At 36.0% G+C, this 22,740-nt stretch overlaps 1 protein-coding gene across 3 annotated transcripts in view; it reads left to right on the forward strand.

Moving 5' to 3' along the window:
• Positions 1–22,740, forward strand: part of Marf1 (meiosis regulator and mRNA stability factor 1-like protein) — a 655,603-nt gene that overhangs the window by 267,771 nt on the left and 365,092 nt on the right. For all 3 annotated transcript variants that reach the window (XM_090397518.1, XM_090397519.1, XM_090397520.1), the window contains one exon: positions 741–919. In XM_090397518.1, the coding sequence (XP_090253644.1) occupies positions 741–919 (179 nt within the window). The remainder of the gene's footprint in view (positions 1–740; positions 920–22,740) is intronic.

Raw genomic sequence — 22,740 nt, forward strand, 5'->3', positions numbered from 1 at the left:
ATGTAGAGATCTTTTAGGATGACTTAAATATGCTGGTAGTATGGGCAAAGTTAAATGACTGCCTTAATGTGGCTAAGCATAAGGTGATGCACTTTGGGAGGATGAGATCACATGCTATGCACTACATTGATGGAACTGAGCTGCAAGAAGTTGATGAGGCAAGAGATTTGGGGATAACTGTGCACAAAACTGAAGTTTAGAGGGCATATTGCAAAGATGGCCAAAACAGCACATCAAATTACATGGTTGTTGAAGAACACACTAACAAGCAGGGATTGGAAAATTATTGTTCCACTTTATAATGCATTAATAAGTCCATATCTGATTATTGCACACAGATCTGGTCACCTGGATTCCTTGGTGATGAAAAAGTGGTGGAGAGGATCTAGAAGTAAGTGATAAAGATCATCACTGCCTCGAATTACAAATCTTTTGATAAACAGAAATTGTGTGGCCAGTTTGCACAACTGTTATCATCTCAGAAATGACTCTGAGATACACAACTGTCCTCAACCTCGCATATCATATTCACATTAGTCATTTGGAATATGATATCCCACTCCTATATTTCCTTTACCTTTTATTGCAAAATGCTCATTTCACCTGTGCTCTGCCAACATGATTAATCACACATTTAATAGAAAATCATATTAAATCTAATATTTAAAGAAAATGTAATTTAATTTTCTTATATAATGTTCTTCATAAACAGTAAAGGTATTGTCTTTTTTATTTCAAAGGTTTTACATATAACTATGCTCCTTCAACCTGATGCAAGCTTAAAGGCACTTATTAAAGTTCCTACATTACAAGATGCCCAATTTGCCATATCACAACTGCATCGCCGTAAAATAGGATATAAAAGAATTCTAATATCATATGCATCCTGTGAGAAATCACCCCCTTTACATATACTCAGGTAATCTTTGAAATGTATGACTTAGAAATTTTAAACCATTTATTGTGAAGTGTTTTCGACTAGAGCAAAAAACTATTACATCCTATCAGAAAGACAAAATGTGCTTTTTTGCATGGAAAAGTCCTTGGTTCAAATTTCATCTAGCAAGTAGTGAATATCTTATAAAGACTTGACAGCTGAAGTGAGTCAGCTAGACTTATACAGGATATCACCTGGTTTTTTATTTATTATTTTTTTTTACACATTCAAAATAGAATAACTGGCAAGAGAACACTCCCAATAGACAGGCACAGAAATAGAAGTAACTCTCCCAGCAAAATATTCGGTTGATCAAAAAAAAATGAGTTACTTGCTTCTATTTAGGCATTTATTGTAATTGAACTAATTACTGCCTTTACAATGATTAAGTTAATTACAATAATTAAAATAAAATTTTTCAATATATTTCCTGTAGTAGCATGTTAATATTTTCACACTGTAATCGGGTTCTTTTGATAGAGTTCAAGCAAAATTGATTGTTTAATATACATATGGAAAGACTTACGTGGTGTTGATTATTCATAATAGTGCTTTACAGAATAAACAACACCAAAAGAAGAAAAAATAAATTAATTTATTGTGAACTTAATAATATTTTGCTAATTTTTTGCCCAGCATCTTCAGAGCACAACTTTGACAAGTGCACGGACACTTAAGGCAAATGTCAATGGATCGTCCTGTCTGTCAATAGTAGGCTGTCACAGGAACTTCATACACTCCAGATTGTGCTGGAGGATGGCATTTATTTTTAGGAGAATGGATCAGTTGTTAATTTGAATCTGGTGTGTAGGTTATGTTTTCAGATGTATACCTCTGTATACCTTGGAGAACATAAGAAACTCATCTTCTGTCATTATTATGATTCTTGTAGAAAGGCTTATACGTTGGCAACACATGACTATTAAATTATTCAAGGTATACTGGAATTTTAATTAAAAGAAACTTTAATAAATACTTCCTGTATTTCGGCAATGTCACATTGCCATCTTCATGGGAAAATACAAATATGACACGTGCATGCAGGCACTACAAAAAGCAAATAAGGCAGAAGACAAGAAACTACTGTTGTTACTAAAGTCCAAATGGTGCCCCCTAGTGGGCTATATTGGGTTGTCTTGCCAGTTGGGCTGATGTTCTCATGATGTAAGTCTCCCAAATTTGGGGCAGTGTCATGCACCCAAATTTGTTGAATTATGGAACGTTTTTTTTAGAGCTGAGCTGATTCTATGAATAATCTTTTGTACTTAAACTTGCTGCGGTGTATTACTTTGGCTTTCTTCCAACGTATTCTGTGGCATGTATCTAGAGCATGGTCTGCAAGCCCAGAGTGGCTGTACTGGTGAAACCGGATGTAGTCCTTGTGTTCTGCAATCCTGATATTCGCTGTCCTGCCTGTTTGGCCAAATTAGGACAGTTTACAGCTGTATACCCCTGGTAGGTCTAAGGGAAGTGGTTGATCTTTAGTAGAGCAGATAAGGGATGCCAACTTTTTGTAGGGTCTGTAACAAGATGTCAGGTCATATTTTTTAAGGATTGTGGTTATTTTTTCAGAGGTGCCCTGGTTGTAGGGAATGGTGATTGATTTGGTGTAATTTTTATTGTGAAGTGGGGAGGGGGTTGTGGTTTGCAGGTTTTAATATTATTTGGATTTTTTGGAGGTTGTAGCCATTGGCTAAGAAAGTATTAAGGATGTGGTTTAGTTCAGTGGTTATGGCATTGTCATCTGAACAGATTAATTTTGCCGTGTTATATAGTGTTTTAATAACCCCATATTGTTGTGTGTGTGTGGGGGGGGGAATTGCTGGTGAATGTATCTGCTTGTATGGGTGGATTTTCTATAAACTGAGAAAACCAAGGTTCCATCAGGCTGGCGGGTGACTAGTGGGTCTTCAAGCTGCACGTGACAGAAGGAACTCGAGGTCAGTGTTAGATTTGATTATAGTGTCAGAGGGCATTTCAGTTAAAGACATAACTGTTCAGCCTCCAGTTGGTGACAGTGATCATATCGTACTCACTTGGGAAGTGACTAAGTTTATGAATGTTACATTCAGAAAAGGTTACATGCTGAACTATAAAGCAGGAAATTATGACCAGCTGAGGAGTATACTGAGTTCAGTGCAATGGGATCAGTTGCTGGATGGAAAGAATATCAACAGTGCATGGGAAGCATTTAAACAATACTTAAATGATGCGATATCAGAATGTGTCCCAAGAATTCGAAGAATAAATAGAGCAGGAGTCAAATGGATGTGTAATCTTATTAAGCAAGAGATTCGTAAGAAAAGGAGGATGTGGAAGGAATGCCGTTTGCATAAGGATGACGTCCGTTATGAATGTTATAAACTGCAGGCTAGAATAGTCACAACTGTTGTATGTAAAGCAAAGTCTGATTATGAAAAGAAACTGGTTCTGCGTGCTAAAGACAACCCACAATAATTCTATCGATATGCTGCAAATAAAAGAAAGAATGAATATGAAAGAATAACTCTTCTAAATCCAGATGGCATGTGGGTGACAGATACAAAAGAGGTTGTTCAGTTAATGAGTGCCAATTTTGTTAAAAACTATCAACCTAATGAATGCAACATTGAGCGCACTGTTCCCTCTTCACTAGATGAAGAAACACAGGTCTGTGTCTGAGGTATTAGAGCTGTTGCACAAACTGAATAAGAATTCAGCAGTAGGGACTAATGGAATATCAGCACGTGTGCTAAAAGAGTGTTCAGCTGAATCCATTCCTTTGACTAGGATGTTTAATATGACTCTCAGAACAGGGAAGATTCTGCAGGAATGGAAGGAATGTATGGTAATTCCATTTCACAAGGGTGGTGCAAAGACTGATGTATCCAACTATCGATCAGTTAGTATCTCAGGAGTTGTGGTGAAGATTTTGGAAAAATTGGTTAGGGCCCACATTCAGAAATGGGTTGACAATGAATCTCTACTTTGCAATGAGCAACATGGGTTTGCTGAGGGAAGGTCATGTTTTAGCAACTTGCTCACAATCTATAACTATGTTACCATTCAACTAGACAAGGGGAATGGATACAGCATGATACTTTTGGATTTTGCTATGACTTTTGACAGAATACAGCATGGCAGACTGCTGCATAAATTGGAGCAAATGGGTTTCGGTTATACAATATTAGCATGGATAAGAGGATGGCTGACTTACAGATATCAGAAAGTGGTATATGGGGGATCCGAGTCTGCAAGGCCTCTATCAAGTCTGGATGTGATGCGAGTCCCATAACCAGTACAAAGATTAAAAAAAAAAAAAAGTGGTGTACCACAAGGATCAGTGCTTGGTCCGCTGTTATTCAATCTACATTAATGATATTGGAAAGGATTTGACAAGCGACATACAGTTATTTGCTGATGATTCAAAGATAGGTAAGGTAATCAGGAATGCTGTTGATATGCAGTTTTTGCAGAATGATTTGAATAAGCTGGAATTGTGGGCATGAGGAAAATGGGTGTCATTTCAATGTAAGTAAATGTAAAGTCATTCACTTTGGCATGATTAGATATCTAATGTCGTATTATATTGGTGGGATTAAGCTAGAAGAAACTGATGAGGCTAGGGATCTTGGAGTGTTAATAGATAGGAAGTTGAAGTTTAGGGGCCACGTGGCAAAGATTGCGATTGCAAATACAACTCAATAGATAATTGCAATGCTGAAACAGACATTTACATTTAAAGATAAGGATGTTATTTTGCCTTTTTACAAGGCCTTAATAAGACCTCACTTGGACTATTGTGCGCAGGTCTGGTCTCCTGGTTTCCGTTGTGATTCTGATGTATTGGAGAGAATACAAAGGAGAGTGTTAAAAATGATATCAGGATTGTGGAATACTGATTATGACGACAGATTGAGAATTTGTAGACTGCAGACACTAGCAAACAGGAGAAAGAGGGGTGATATGATTGATACTTACAAACTTCTGAAAGGGTTATGCAGGATTTCAATTGATGGAATTTTTCAATTTATGGAGGGTGGGGAAAGGACAAGAGGGCGTCCTTGGAAGCTGAGAATGAAGGCTGCCAAGCAGGGTGTGAGGACTAGGTTTTTCTCTCAGAAGGTGGTGCGTGGTTGGAATGGATTGCCATTGGATGTCGTGAGTGCAAGCAGTGTGAATGAATTCAAGAATAAGCGATAGCTGGTGTGTGTGTGTAGTATGTGGCCTCTCTTGATTAGTCTCTGATTCCCTGGAGGTCTCTTAATAATAATAATAATAATAATACCATTATAATATTATTATGAATATGGCTTAAAAGATCGAGACAAAATTCTACAGTGAATATAATTGTTGAATGAAAGTCACTAAGCATCTTCCTCTATTTTCCTTCAGAGTTCTACAAAAATTCGTTTTCACTCCTTACTTCAGCCAAGGCAAAATATCAAAATGGGTATAATGATATTCATATACACTTTATTTACTAAATCTTGCAGCAGATGTTGATACTGTCATATGCAAATCTGTCAATCTTATTGAGATTCATAGTAATGTTTATGATTAATATGATTGATTTTCTTATATAGTTAAACCTGTGGAGTATCCATAACTATATAATAACATATACAGTAAATAACTTTTATTAGGTAAATATTTTGTCTTATGTCTCATAAGGCATCATCAGTACAGTTATTGAACAACAATAGGAACTGAATTCAAAAAACAGTAGCTTGCATGTTTAAATTGGAATCCCTTTACGTATACATAGAGGGATTCCAATTTAAACATATGCACTACTGTTTTTTGAATTCAGTTCCTATTGTTGTTCGATAACTATACTGATGATGTCTTATGAGACATAAAGCTAAATATTTACACAATAAAGTTATTTACTGTGGCATACTTGTTATTCTATAGTTAATGATTGATATTAGGCTTAAATTAAAATTACTGCGTAAAGTTTTGGTCTAATATCATGCTAAATATGTTGTGCTGTAAGGTTGCATTATGTTGTTGCACTTTCTTTGTGTTTTGGTTTGATGCATATTTTGATATCCAGTGAGAACAAATTTGCTGTTACCAAATGTTGGCTGCTTAACAAATTTGTGCTAGAATTCACCATTTATGGGATTCATGCTGATATATATATGACTTTAGTCTTATTCTCTATCAACATAATAGATGATATTGTTAATCTATCAGTTGTCCATAAATATGCTGCTTTAAATTGTTTGGATGCTTTATCCTGCATTATATATACCTTACAATATTCTGATATGGTAATGAAGTGGAGTGGGGGGGGGTACTCCATTTAAAGTTTCCAAACTATAGTGACCCAGAAGACATCATTAGTTGAATAAGTCATTCAACTCTAACCCATTCAATAAGAGTAAAACAATGCAAACATCATAAACAAATACAGCATAGGAAATAAATATCACAATATCTTTAGATTAATTCTTCATTATAATGTGAAATGGAATGTGTTCAGCATATGCACTGGAGCCAGGCTAAGGGCATGTGTGTGTGATATGAGGAACTCCTTCTGGCAAAAAGTTAAAAGGCTCACTAAAACAAATACAAAAAAGGGGTGGGGTCCCCTAATTAATTTTTCTAAGGAACTAAAGAATATTTCAACAGATTTTTCAACTGTATCAGGTTATGGAGTAAATATTATCAGAATTACCCATATTACTAAAAAAGAAGCTGCAGATTAAAAGCATTGAAATGTAGTAACAATATCAATAGGTCAGATATTTTAAAAAATTAGGTTTTTCAAACATCTGACATATAGTATTATGAAACAAAACATTATTTCATATCATTACTACAGTTATACCCCCACCACCCCTGGGGGGGTATAGTTGTGTCCCGTTCAGGAGTTGGGCAAAGGGCTAATCACCCCCTCCCTGTAAAAAAATTATTTGAATATGGAAACTGCAAATCTGGATGAACAAATGCTCCTGGTGACAGACGTTACTTGTTGAGACCCCAGAAGACAGTTATCTAGCCTGGTCTGATGTGGATAACGTATGTATGACACACTGCCTTTCGGAACCCTTGGTGTTGAAAGAGTCACTTATGAAACCACAAAAAATTTTGAAGATTGGATCGTGGAATTTCAGAACACTGTACCAGATAGGAAAAACTAAACAAGTAACAAATAAAATGGACGATTACAAGTTAGACATTTTAGGTATGAACTCAGATGGACTGGTTTTTGGTAGACTCATAATTAGAAACAAGACAATATTGTATTCTGAATCAGAGGAGAAGTATGAAAAAAGAGTTGTGCTAATATTGAACCCAAAAGTTTGATGGAATTGGAACGAGTAAATGAGAGAATTATAAAAGCCAGGTTCTATTCTAAATTATCAAACTTTGTTGTGCAGGTTTATGCACCCACTAATGATGCAGATGGAAAAATAAAAGACTGCTTTTATGAACACCTCCAAAAGGTAATAAAATCTGTTCCAAACACTCGATATGATAATACTCATTGCCAATCTTAATGCAAAAGTGGGTAAAAGGTTATGTGTATAAGAAAACTCCTTAAGTTTTGAGGCTTGTGGAGACCAGAATGAAAATCTCATTATGTTCGTATCCTTTTGTGAAATGAACTACTTTGTCATAGGAGGTAGTAAATTTAAATACAAAGAAATACATAAACTAACTTGTTCCTTGCCAGATGTCAATACAAGGAACCAGATTGAACATGCTAACTAGTAAATTTGTAAGAACCATGTTTGAAGTGAGAGTCAAACGTGGTGTGGACGTTGGTTCTGACCACTTCTTGTTAGTGATGAAGTTGAAATTGAAACTTCAAAGTGTATTAAGAAAGAAAAGAAGTTCAAGAACTGAAAAATTAAAGAAACAAGAGAAAAGTTTGCTTTGGAGATAAAGAACAGATTCAATATATTAGAACTGAAGGAAAATCAACATGTAAGAGCAGAAAATGACAAAGTAGAAGAATAATGGAAAAACTTCAGGAACACGTACAATTTATTTTATTTATTCCTATGGCAAAAGGAATACAAAGTAGTTACAGGTCAATGGCCAATCCAGGATCTCATCCATCACATTGTGAATGTCCTGAAGGCCACATGAAATTGGTACCATGGGCAGTCATTCACAATGAGTAATCGTCTGGGCCACGGGAGAACAGTCACAATATGTTCTGACAGTCTCTATTTATGTAGTAGGTAGCCACATTGCCCTGGTTAGTTCTGATCCTGTTCATAGATGACCAAATCTTCCTAGGAAGAGTAAAACCAGACTACAGAGCACAGGGATCTTCAACCAGGAAGCCATTTGTTGGAAGATTGTTGGACCAGTGTTCTCTCCACATGTTAGGTGTTGATAGTAAGGCAGCTGAAGAGAGTTCGTCCATGGATACCAGAAAGGATTTCTTGATTTTAGGTGAAGACTAGGTGAATTTGAGTATGGTGCAGGGGCAAGAGTGGGTTGCTCATTACTTTATTAAATTCTTTATTTGACGCTTGTCTTCTCCATATATTTAGTGGAGCAATGTTAGATAGGTTGGGCAACCATCGGAGAGGGATGCTTCTCAGTGTCCCACTAGTCTGCATGGTAGAGTTTAGCTGGATGTCTATAATGTTAGTGTGTGTGCACTTCTTTCTCAGACAGGGGCACAGCATTCTGCTACAGAGAATTTGAGCACTAGTTCAGACGACCTTAGGACTTCTGCACCATAATCCTAGGTTGTTCCAGCAAGCCCTGAAATGATATTATTTCTCATCTTAATTTTGTTGGACAGATTGGTGATGTGCCTTTTATAGGTTAGGCTTCTGTCCAGGCTGACTCCAAGGTATTTTGGGTGAGGTTCATGTTCTACCATTTTGCTACAGAAAGAGAGGTTGAGGTGTAGATTTGCCTCTGCATTGTTCAGGTGGAATACTCCGGACAGTTTTTGTTGGATTTGGCTTCAGGTACCACTGCTTGAAGTACTTTTCCAGGATGTTCAGGTCTGTGTTCAAGGTTGACTCCAGGTTGGCAAAGGAGGTAGATTGGTGTAGGATTGCTAGGTCATTGGCGTACATATATTTGCTTGAGCTGGCATGTGTTAAGTCGGACACACAGATTTAAAGAAGCTAACACAGAGCCCTATGGAAGACCATTGTGGAGGAATAGCCTGCTCTTTTTTTCCACCGATATGGACCAGATCTTTCTGTTTTAGAGAATGGATTCAAAATGCTGGAAAGTTTTTTTGCACCTTATAATATTTCTTAGCTTTAGGAGGAGGTCCCTGATCCAGACTGTGTCATATGCTAATGTTAGGTCAATGAAACTGACTCTGGATTTAAGTTTCTTCTGGAAGTCTGTTTCAATCTCTGTTCTCAGGGCCAGGACCTGATCACAGCAACTTCTTCCCTGACTGAAGCCAGCTTGTTCAATCAGAAGTTCTCTTTCGATGAATGATGAAATTCTCTTAAGGAGAATTCTTTCAAAGAACTTAAAGGTGGAGCAAAGCAAGAAGATAGGTCATAGATTTTTGACAGCATTTGGATCATTCCCTGGTTTGGGCATGGCAATTATTCTGTCTTCCAGCCATAGATTTGGTAGTTTTCCAGTTGTTATAACACCTACATTGAAGTTGCTGAAGATGTAATTTGTTAAACATTTCTGAAGATGAAATATTGTTTATTGAAGTCAAAGATATCCTGAAGGCACTAAAATCTAACAAAGCATGTGGAAATGACAATATTGATGCCAAAATGTTAAAAGTCACAACTACTACCAAAAGTCAAGTAGATGTCGCAACTACTACCAAATTATGAAGGTTATATAACGAAATACAAAAGACAGAAAAAATTTCTAAACAGTGGAAAGAAGCATTAATTATAAAAATTTCAAAAAAAAAGGAGTCCGGAGAAAATTGGAGAGGAATAACTCTGCTTTCAATTCACAAAACATTTTAATTAATGATTAAAAAAGGAAATGAAACTTATTAAGAGAAGAAAAGGCAGGTTTCTGGCTGGCTGTGGAACCATCCAACAAATATCGACTCTTAGAAATATAATTGAACAATGTATAGAATTTCAAGCTCCACTCTATCTAAACTTTAATTTTAGTAAAGCATTCGACTCAATAGATAGAAACTTTGGAAAATATTAGAAGAATACAGAGTACCTTATAAATTTCTCAGTATTATTAAGAATATGTATGACAGCAAGTCTCGTGTGGAAGTAAATGGGAAACTTACAGACTTCTTTATCATAGAAACTGGAGTTAGGCAGGGATGTGTTCTATCTGGTCTATTAATTGGATTATGAAAAACTCGATTAATTATCAAAAGAGAGATATCTCGCTTGTTTAACTGGGCCAAGCAGACTGTAGAGTCTGCTTGGCCCAGTTAAACAACTTTCTCTTACCAGATATAATCAAAAGGTCCATGTCAAAGGCATACATTTCCATTCTTTCACCAGATATATAATCACTTAGTGATATTCATATCATTATCACATTATACCATAGCTGAACTTTCACACACACACACACACACACACACACACACACACACACACACACACACACACACACACACACACACACACACTCACCCTTCCTCTCATGGCCTTTTTTTTTTTTTTTTTTTTTTTTTTCTGCTATGCATTTGGGGTCACCCTATTCTCCAGGCTTCTGATGCCAAATACATTCAAGGCCCTGCCATTCCTTTTATGCATGTCTTTTCTACCCATCAGAATCATTCCACACATCCAAACACTCATATCTGTTTCTTCTACACAGATTGCACATTGAATCATTTGCTCTCATAGCCCTTCTTAAATCATTACTGTTGCATTTCAGATGCAAGCCAACAATTTTTGCTCTGTCACTTTTCTTTCTCACTTGTTTTAACAGTCCTTTCATATCCTCTCACATGCTATATTTGTTGCTACTTAAATCCTTAGTTCCAAGAAGCACTACCATCTCTTTAATTTATGATTTCTGTATTGCATTTATCACATCTATAGTTTTCACCTATGGAAAGCTTGAAGTAGTGACTCTGTCAGTAAGCACAGAAATCATGATTAAATTGCCATACCATATTACTTTTTTTATTATATTATTTTTATGGCATAGGCTCCTCCATGGAGTCCTAAGACTTATCATGTGAGACCCAAACTACCAACACAGTATCTATCTATCGTACTTCTCCTTGAACCCATTAACAAAGCACTCACAACCAACTCAGGCAACTCATTCTATTCGTTCACCACTCACTACGCAAAAAATTCTTTAATTCCCTTACCAACAACACTTTCTCAACTTCCAGCGATGAGCTCTTTTACTGCCATTCTCTAATCAAATGCTGAAACATTTTCCCTGCATCAATCCTATAAAACCCTTTAAGCAACTTAATTGTTAATACCCCACATCCCCTTTATCGCCTGTCAACCAACTTTTGCAATCTACAAACGGTCAGTCTATCCCCATACGGAGCATTCCACAGACCACTCACCATCTTGGTCACTTGCACTTGGATCGTCTCCACCACTTCTTCATTCCCAAGAAACCCAGTTGACTAGGCTTGAGCACAGTAATCCAGATGTGTTCTATTAAGGCTTTATAAAGTGGAATGATAACTTCCTTATCTCTGCTTGTTAGTGTATTCTTCAATAATCAAGTAATCCTGTGATCTACCCTGTCTACTTTAGTGATATGTCCTCTAAACTTCACCTCTATATCTACTTATCCCCAAATCCTTGTCCTCGTCAATTTCCTGGAATACAGTTCCCTCAATCTGGTACAAAGCTTGTAATTTTTAATCCCAAAATTCATCACCTTGCACTTTTCCACATTAAATTGACATTCATTATGTTTTGTCCATACTGTCAGCCTATTCAAATCATCCTGCATCCTTTCTACATCACCTTGATTACTATACTCTATTTAATTTTGCATCATCAGCAAACAACTGAATATCTCCTTCAGATTATTTCCTATGTCATTTATGTACAAATTAAACAGCAGTGGCCCCAAGCACAGAGTGCTGCAGTAAACAAGTCATCTGTCTTCTCCTGGATTCTGCTCATTCACATACTACTTTTTGATATCTGTCCATCAGCCACTGTTTATTCATATCACCAGTTTCACATCCTTCACCATTTGTTGCAGTTTGTGTAATAGAGTTCCATGGGGTATCCTGTCAAACACCTTTGCAAAATCCAGCAGTATCATTGTATTACCATTCCCTTTATCCAGCTTAGATGTCATCCTATTTTAAAATGTTAATAGATTACTAAGGCATAACCGACCCCTTCACAAAGCAGTGCTGCCCCTCATAGAGTATCATATTCTTATCCACTCATTCCTGAATTCTTTTTGACCAACTTTTTCAATACTTTTACCACCACTCCTGACTGGTCTATAATTTGTTAGTACAGACTTAGATCCTCCTTTATTGAAAAGAATTATTTGCCCTCCTTGAACTCTCTTGGGACTTTGCCAGAGCTGAAACTTAAATTAAACAGCCTAGTCAAAGGGATTGCCAGTTCCCCTGCACATTCTCTTAAAATCTAAGCTGATATCCCATCCAATTCTACAGCTGTATTTGCATTCAGATTCTGCAATATCCTGAGTACCTCCAGTTCATCAACCTCTATTCTCACATCTGCCTCTGTTACCTTTGTTCCATCTACACTCATTAAAGTTATCCTGCCTTAATCATTCTTTCTCCTACTTGCTACATAATGGAAAACTTTTTGATTTCCTTCTGCCTATTTAGCTAATTTCTTCTCATGTGTTGATGGAAAAGTCATTAGTGTGTTGCCCAGATATGACAATAGTAAATTGAGTGGGAGAGCAAATCTAATGAATAGCAAGGTGGGTGAGTTGCGTGAAGCAATGGGGGTTTAGTTTGTGAGTCTGTGGAGTGAATTTGAAGCAAAGTTGGAATGGTTTAAAGTTGATGGGATTATATTTGAGTGGATTTCATGTGGTGTGTTTAGAAAAGATGTGGTATAGCAACTAGAATAGAGCATGTTGGTAGAATGGCCTCAATGTAATAGATTATGTTTGTATATAAGTGTAAGGAGTATTTGAAATAAGGGAGCTGAGTTTGTTGCATTTTGATTGAGTCAGTATACCCAAAGATAATTGATAGAAGTGAAACTTGGTTGTCTGAAGATGATATGATGTTAGGAACAGAAATGGAAGGATATACAAATTTCCAGAAGATTATGAAGGTAAAAAAGGAGAGGTGGAGTGCTGTTAATGATTGCAGAGGACTTAGGTTGATAAAGTGTGAAAATTGATAGTACAAGTGCCGATTTTGAATCTCTGTGGCATAAAGTTGAAATTAACAGGCTAGTATATCTGATAGGATGCTGGTATAAGCCAGGGAATATAAAGAATACTGATTGTGAAATGTTTAGGCAAATTGGTTAAGCATACAAAAAGATTATCGTGATCGGAGGCTCAAATTGCAGAAATATAGAATGGAAGTAGGAGCCAGTATATGAGAACAAGAAGAGTAAGTTTGTTAAATTTCTGAGGGGATAAATATCTTAAGCAGCATGTGACAGGAGGCTTTATTATTTGGGATTTGGTAATAGGTTCACAACATGTTGCTGATTATGAGCTAACAGCATTGCCACCAGTTGGTGAGAGTTATCATGAGGTACTTGTTTGGGGAATGATGAAACAAAAGTTTATTGCCAAAAACAAATACACAGAAGCATAAGATGGGTGATTATGGGAAGCTCTGTAGTCAGCTGTCATCAATACATTGCTTAGATGACCTGTGCAGAAAAGATATTGACAGGTCATGGAAATTCATAATGCAATATCTAGCACAAGCAATGTACAAGGCGTGTTCAAAAAAAGACCGAACTTTTTAAATAACGCATCAACCGGCACTGAAAAACCGGCATCATAAAATCTGACAAACTGCCATTTGCCGCATTCTGCTATGAGCATTAGCTGTTGAGTTACATCCACTGAAGTGAGCACATGCACAAGCTGTTCGTCAGATTAGTGACAAAGTGACAATGAAAGAACATGTATGTGTGTGAAATTTTACTACAAATGTGGTAAAAAATTTGCAGAGAATTTCAGTTGCTTAACCAAGCATATGGGGAGGACTGTATGAGCCATACACAGTGCTATGAGTGGTTTAAGAGTCGATGGATGAGTCAGTCAAAGATCAAGATGATGTTGATTGTTGAAAGTTGTTTGCTCACACTTGGATAAAGGATTAAACTAAATTTATGATGTTAATTGTGTTTTTTGATTGGAAAGGCATTGTCCATTATGAATTTGTACCATGTGGTCAGGTGGTAGACAAAGAGTTGTACCAGGAAGTTTTAGCATGTTTGAGGGATGCTGTGCGCAGTAAGAGGCCTGAATTGTGAGAAAACTAGACTGGGATGTTGCCCCACGATAGTGTGCTTGCTCGTACGTCTCTCTTCATCTGCAGTTATATGACAAAACATCAGACATCTGTTGTGTCCCATCCACCCTATTCTCCAGACTTAGCTCCAGCAGACTTTTTCTTGTTTCCCAAACTTAAAATCACTTTTAAGTGATTTGAAAGGACGCCGTTTCCAAACCACAGAGGAGATTCAGGAAAATGCAATACGAGAGCAGCACATCACAAAAAAATGCATTCCAGGAAGCATTCCAACAAGGGAAGAAACACTGAGAATGGTGTATCACCAGTAGAAGGGACTACTTTGAAGTGGACAGTTCTTAAAATCTTGTAAAATGAACAATAAAGTCTTTATAGCGAAAGTTTATTTTTTTGAACACGTCTTGTACAGTTGGTAGTCCTCAGATCCATAAAGAGTATAAAGTGTAGGTTAGGAAGGTGACAAGCATGATAATGAAAGAGAAAAGGTGCAGTATGAGAGGATGTTAATTGCAAGCACTTAAGATCTACGAGAATTTCTGATAAAATAAAGGAAGAACGTATGAAATTTGGATTAAACCGAAATATAGACAAAACAAAAATTATGCAAATAGGAAAAAGAAACACCAGTCCGAAAATTGAAATTGATAGTAACAATCTAGAGCAGGTAGAAAACTTTACCCACTTCGGAGGAGTAATTAAGTACAACCGTGAAATTACAAAAGATATAAACAGACGAATTAGCCAAGCATTCCAAACTTTTGGATGACTAAATGAAATATGGAAGTCAAGAGACATCAAACAAGTAACAAAAGTAAGAATCTATGAGGCTATGGTACTCCCAATACTTCTCTATGGAAGTGAATGCTAGAATCTCAAAAAAGCTGAAGAGAAAAAAATTATTAACTATTGAAATGGATTGGCTAAGAAGATTACTTGGAGTATCTCTGCTGGATAGACTAAGAAATGAAAACATAAGGAAATGACTAAAACAAGAAATAACAATAATAGACAAAATCCAAGAAAGGAGACTGTGATAATTTGGCCATGTGACGAGAATGGGAACCGAAAGATTACCAACTAAAGCCCTGTATACAACAATGGAAGGTAAAAGATCCAAAGGGCAACCCAGAATTAGATGAATAGACAAAATAAAAGAGGTGCTGAAAACCAAATCACAAGTGACACCAAACTGGACAGAATTGTTTGGACTCCCCAGAGACAGAAGTGGAAAGAATTCATTTGGCCTCATCATCATCATCCACATAGATGATGGAAGAGAGAAGAAGATTGGATATTGGCTGGTCAGGCCGAGGTTAATTCCAGAGAATTATTCTGACAAGTAAGAGAAAGAATAATTATGGCAGGTTGACACTGGTGGATAGTCATGGCAGCAGTGACCATTTGCAAGGGATATAGTGGAATTATTCAATGAGCACTTTATCAGCGTATGCAATGCAATGTATAGAAGGGAGGCAAATATTAGGAGACGTGAAAGAATCAGTGGTGTATCAGAGGTTGATTGTAGATGTTAATAAGGCTATGGAATGGATTCATATCACCATGTATTCTTAAGGAATGTCACAACAGTTAGCTATTGGTTATTTAATGAAAGTCTTGCAGTGAGTAAGTTTTTTTAAGGAACAGAAAGAAGGTAAAATAGTATACCATTGCACATGCATGGTTTAGGACAGAAGTTTAAAATTATAGACCATTCTGTATAACTCTAATTGTAGTCAAGATTGGTTAGGAATAGAATACAAGATTATGTTGATGGACATGGCATTCTTTACGATGATCAGCATGGATTTGTAAAGGGCAGGTCTTGTTTAGCAAATTACTTGCATTTTTAACAACATGATTGTGGTAGGTAAGGGAGAATCATATACAGTAATATGCTTAGACTTTGGCAAAGCGATTGATAAACTATTACATGTTAAGTTGGTGTACAAGCTGCAGATGATTGTGAATAGATAGTATATTAGTTTGATGGATCGGAGAGGGGCTCTCTTAACAATACCAGCAAAGTTGTGTATGAAGGAGAAGTGTCTCGAAAAAGGAGGGTAACCAGTGGCATACATCACAGTTCTGTTCTAGGGTTCCTGCTGTTTAACTTGTTTGTAAATGATATATCATGTGGACTGACTGGGGATCTTCAATTGTTTGCTGATGATGTAAAGTTGGGGAAAATGAAGTATCACTGATTATTTTTATTTCTTTAAGGAAGATTTGAATAGACTTCTGACCTGGACAGAGAAGTGGGATTGTAGTTTTAATATTAATAAGTGCAAGTTGTTACATATTGGAGTGCAGAAATACAAGGCTGTGGTCTATATTAATAGTGCTATACTTAATGAAGTGGATGAGATTTGGGAGTGAAGGTTGACCGCAGACTGAAGTTTAGAGGGCATATGCAAGTATTGCAAAGACTGCACATTGTAATGCCATTACGATACGAAATATTCTGACATACAGGGTTAATCAGGTGGTCGTGCCACTGTATAAAGTACTGGTCAGACCACTCTTGGACTATTCTGCTCAGATTTGGTCACCATGTTTTCAATGTGATGTGAAGACAATATCCAGACTCTGGAATGTTGGCTGTGGAGAGAGGTTGAAGAAATGTGAATTGCAGAATTTGGTGGTTAGAAGGAAAAGAGGTGATATGATACATTTAAGTTAATGAGGGGATTTTATTGTATTAATCCAAAGGAGATTATAAAAAGAGTAGAAGGTGAGAGGGGAAAAACTAGAGGCCAACCCTGGAGGTTGTGTAAGAGTGTGGTGAGTAGATTTTTCAGCTAGAGAATTGTCAGTGAATGGAATGTATTACTGTATTATGTTAAAAATTCAGAGAGTGTTAATACTTTTTTTATATTCAGTATGATATCAGTTGAATGAACCTCCCATAGTGATTCTGCCATGATAAGTAATAATACTAATCTGATGTTGCCTTCCTTACTATGCTGGTCACCTTTCTTTCCTGCTCCTTGTACTATTCACGTTAGCTGGTCACATTTCTCCTTATATACCCTGCACAACATTTTTTTTTTTTTTTTTTGCAACTGATTCTTAATGATACTACTCATTCTTCTCTTTGTTGATTTACCCTCCTGACTATGATATTGATGGGTATGTTAATTTTTTTTGATCAAAAAAAACTAATGTAATAAAAAATAACTAATACTGGGTTTATTGTCATAATAATTATTTAATAAAACCTGCTAATTTTGCCATTAAAGCTAGTGGCTTCATCTGGGTTAGGATGAACACACAAATATTCAAGTGTTAAATATGAATCTACATTACTAAAAACACCCAATGTTTTGAGCCGTTACACAAAAATAAGTGATAAGTGATTTCCAAATGTCACAAGAAATCATTCCTTGGTTTCTGTTGAGTACCATATGAGTGGATTGCCATGTAGTCTCTTTGATGTTACGTGTACTGAAGTTGTCTACTGTGTATGGCATGGAGCTTTTCTCTCATTGTTTTGTGGTGAGTGTAGGAGAAATAGAATGCCAGACCTGAGCTGTTTTCTCTGTTGTTATGACATCTCCAATATGCTCCTTTTGTCTTATTTCTAAACTTCGCAATGTTTGCCCTATGTAATTTGGGCCACAAGAACATGGAATATTGTAAACTCCAGGATGTTTGTTGAAATTATTGGTCCTTGGGTGAGCATAACAGATTGTGTACTGTCTTTGTAATGGGTTTGAAGGCTACTCTAATGTCAGGAGATTTCAGGAGATTTGCGATTTTTATCAAAAGTTCACCAATTAAAGAGATGGAAATGAGGCTTTGTAATGAATGTTATGGATCTTGTGGAGAGGGATTAGAGAATAATATTCTTTGTGCCCCTTTTTTTTTAGTATATCCATTGCTGATCAATAGGTGGAGAATAGAATAGAATTCTTCTGTTAGTGTTTCTTCATCTCTTATAATAGATCACCCTGTTTTTCAGCTTATGTGCAATACCTAATTATTGTGAAATGCAGTGCAATGAGAAGGAATATAGATAACGACCTCTACGAGTTGGCTTATGGTACACATCAAAAGAAATGGTGCATTTTTCGTAATTAGAACATCTAGAAAAGGCAATTTTCCTTCATTTTCAAGTTCTAAAGTGAATTTGATTTTACAGTGGAAGGAGTTAACAGAAGACAGAAAATTGTGTAACATAACTCAACCACACTGTTTCCATATTATGAATATGTTGTCTACATATCTCCACCGAAGTGACGGTTTAGGATTTGACAAGACATCTTTTTCCAAGATTTTCATGAATACATCTGCACAAGGAGGAGATAGAAGGTTTTCCATGGCAAGATCCAAAAGTTGTTTGTAGATTTTTCCATTCCATCGGAAAAATGAGTTGAGACAGTGTTTAAAGAGTTGACAAGATGCCCTGACAGAACAGATTATCTCTAAGTACCATAACTTTGTGTCCACAGGAACATTTGTGAATAACAATACAATATCCAGACTAGCTAGATTTTTCTTTGGTGAGATGGAAATGTCTCCTAGTTTTTCTGCGAAGTGTTGCATATTTTTGATAGACATCCATGTGTCTAATGTGCTCCTTTAAAAGCTTATATGCCAGCTTTCATGCCCCACATGTTTCTTGTATTTTTGTGTAATGGTTCTTACACATTCAGTGTTTTTAGTTATGTAATGATTCATATTTAATGCTTGTTGTATATTTGTGTGTTCATCCTAACCCAGATGAAGCCACTAGCTTAAGTGATGGAACTAGTAAGTTTTATTAAATAATTATGACTACCTATAAACCCAGTATGATGTTGGTTCCTCCAGATACTGCTCGACTATTTGCTTCCCTTGCAGAACTTTATGCTATGGTACTGCTTCAACCTGCCTCCTAAGTGTATCTTAATCTCATGTCAGAGGCTTAAATGGAGTAAAACAACTCTGAGAGAGGATTAAAAATATTATTTAATTCTTCAAGTATTTCATCTCATTCACTGAGACATTGTCATGGAGTACAATATGAGACTTCTAATACACACACAATGACAGCAAAACTAAAACACCTGTTGGTGACCTAGGTGACCACATGTAGGTGACCACATTTATTTAAATTAGGCTGATTTCTGAGAGCAGCTGCAGATTTCAAAAATAGTCTTCCTCTTCTAAATTTACTGCAATGAAACAGGATGTTATTTTTCCAACTGATTCTATGAACCATAGCTAAAGCATAGTCTGCAAGGAGGATTGCTCATTGTCATGGCTGCAGATGTATTTTTTGTGTTTTTCCATGTGGATGTTGCTGATCAGACAGAAGAGGGAGCTGATGTTCAGTAAAAGTATAAGTGTAGCAAGCTTTTAGTGGGGCTTGAAAGTTTGCAGAGATTGTATTTCTTTAAGACACTGGATATTTTTATGAATTTTGAATTGTCTCAGACATAGGGGATGATGAAAGCATTACTAAATTACTAAAATCTTTCTGAAGAGAAGTTCAAGGATTAGGGTAAAGATTTATGATTTTTTTGATACTGTCAGAATTGTAGCCATTAGATAAAAAGGTTTGATGTATGTGATTAAGTTCTGCTTATTAGAGGACTGATTGATTGGAACAAAGGTTTTAGGCTCTGTTGGTCAGTGTTTTAATTATTATTTATTTAGCATATGGCGTAGAGGTCTCAGAATATTACATTCATAATACATCAAACAGCATAAGAACAATTTTAAAATCATAGTGTTTTAATGATATGTTCAGGATGGGGGCGATGGGAAATTTTTTGAATCTATCTGCCTATGTGGGTGGGATTCCTCTATACTGAAAAGGACAGGTATTCATTGGGTAGGCATGTTACCAAGGTGTCTAGAAAGGTTAAATTATTAGTTTCTTTTTGGTAAACAGGTTCTTTACACATTTTACATCGCACATGTTACCAGCAGAACTGGTAACAACATTTAAATTCTGAATACAAGAACAAGTTATAACAGCATGCACATAATCTTGATGTTCTTGAATTCTGTTCATTGTTTAATTATATTTGGTCATTCAAACATATAATTAAATTTAAATATATAATATATTGATCTTTAATTGACTATGATTTATAAACATCTAATACCAACAAGTTTCGCCAACAGGGCAGTCTGGCTTCTTCATGGCTTATAACAGTAAGAGAAAAAACTCAAAATGGTTAGTACAGAGAAAATGGAGTAACACTATCGTATAATTTAAACATTATAACAGAAAGCGTAACATTATATGCATGGAGCGTGTTGTGTTAGTCACTGTTATGAGAGCACGTTCTGTAGTTTTCAGCGAAATTAAATTAAAAACAGCTCTTTTGGACTTTTTAACCAAAATTAATTCTTTTCATCAAAAAATACAATTCACTTTGGAACTGGAAAAAGATAATCAATTACCATTTTTGGATACCTTAATCAATAAACTAGCAGATGGATATATCAAACTAATAGTCTACCGCAATCCAACACACACTGGACGCTACCTTCATTTCAAGTGAACTCATCATATTTCCCAGAAGCTCAGCATAATACATATGCTCAAAAATAGAGCTACGAACATCATTTCAGAAGAAAAAGAATTCTATGATGAAATTACTCATATATCAGAGACATTAATAAAAAAAAATGGCTATCCAAAGAATCTAATCAACAAGATTCTTCATAGAAACCCTTCACAAAACAACCTACCATCACTCAATACAGTTCATCCTTAGTTATTCATTATGCAGATACAGTGTCCGAGAAGATCGCAAAACTTTTTAAACCTTTCAATATCAGAGTTGCGTTCAAACCGGTCAAGACTGTCTGTCATGTTTTAAGATCACCAAAAGACAATCCTTTTTTCAAACACACTGGAGTGTACAACATCCCATGTGTTTGTGGTGTAAACTATATAGGACAGATGTCAAGAAGCCTCGAAATCTGAAAAAAATAACATATAGGAGATGTTAATAACAACAGAACAGACAACTCGGATCTAGCCCATCATTTCGCAATTACTAACCATACCATTGATTGGATACCAGCTCCATACCTTACCTAGAAGTTTTCTGTTGTAGAAATTTCAAAGAAGCTGTTGTAGTCCTCCGTTCTGGAGAAAATGTTAACAGAAACCAGGGAATGATAATAGCTGACATATGGAAAACCTTAATAAGATCGTCTGGCAGAAGTTAATTTCGCTCAAAACTACAGAACGTGCTCTCATAACAGTGACTAACACAACATGCTCCATCCGTGTAATGTTACGCATCCTGTTTTAATGTTTAATTTATACGATAGTGTTACTCCATTTTCTCTGTACTAGACACTTTGAGTTTTTCTCTTACCATTATAAGCCCTGAAGAAGCCGGACAGCCCCATCAGTGAAACTTGTTGGTATTAGATGTTTATAAATCATGGTCAATTAAAGATCAATGTATGTTTCAATTTAATTATGTTCTTGAATTCTAATAGTAGCAGAACAGCAGGTATGTTCAAAGTATCAAAGATGATGAGAATTAGGGTATTTTATAAACTCTAGGAAAGGGTATTTTTGATAAGCCATAAGAAATATTACAACTTCTAGGCTGGTTTGAAGGTGGTATACAAATTATATCTGCAAAGAGTCCTTGCCGTTTGTTCAGATGTTCCTTAAGATAGGGTATGCTGATCCTTTTAACATTAGATTGCAGTGTAGAAGAGAGACAATAATTATCAAATATTTTCTCTATCAAGTTCTCAGATTATCTATCCATTAAGTAATAGAGTAAGTTTTATTTTATTTAATTCCTCTTATAGAAGAGACTCAGAAGAACAAATTGTGCATGCCCAGTGTACAAGGTTTTTAATAATGCCTGTTTTTTGTGAAGGATGATGTGAAGATGCATAGATATATCTGCCTCTAAAGGATCGTTTCCTGTAAACAGAAAATTCAATATTACCAGCAGAGTTACCGTGTATTCAAGTATCCAAAAAGGGATGACTGTTGCTAGATTCATGTTCAATAGTGAACTTGATGCAAGTATATAATGAGTTAATTTTATCCAGGAATTGAAGTAGTTCTGGTTCAGGCAGAGACTAGTTTGCAAAGATGTCATCCACAACTCGAAAACTGGATTGCAACTGAAAAACCGCACCTGGTTTTCCAATTGCAATCTTGCAACAAAAGGATAGATTAACTGAAGAATTCCAGTTGAGATTAAACCCTTTCTGAAAATGGTTATGACAAATGGACGTTTCTGTCAAGCTACCTAGAATTCTCTCAAAGAGTACAAAATCACTACATCATTCACTCTTCACTCTTAGTAGCATTATGCCATTTACTGTTTGTAAGTTAGCTTTTTTCAACACACACACACACACACACACAATTATAATTTTGCAGAAACATTCCTTTGTTATAAAGGATGAAATTAGTTATATCTGTTATATTAATTCCACATATATTATGTTTCTTATGGCATTAGTCATA

The sequence above is a fragment of the Typopeltis vanoorti genome, chromosome 9 (genome assembly GCF_054136105.1).
Source record: "Typopeltis vanoorti isolate ZY-2024b chromosome 9, IOZ_Tvanoo_1.0, whole genome shotgun sequence".
Classification (NCBI taxonomy): Eukaryota; Metazoa; Arthropoda; class Arachnida; order Uropygi; family Thelyphonidae; genus Typopeltis; species Typopeltis vanoorti.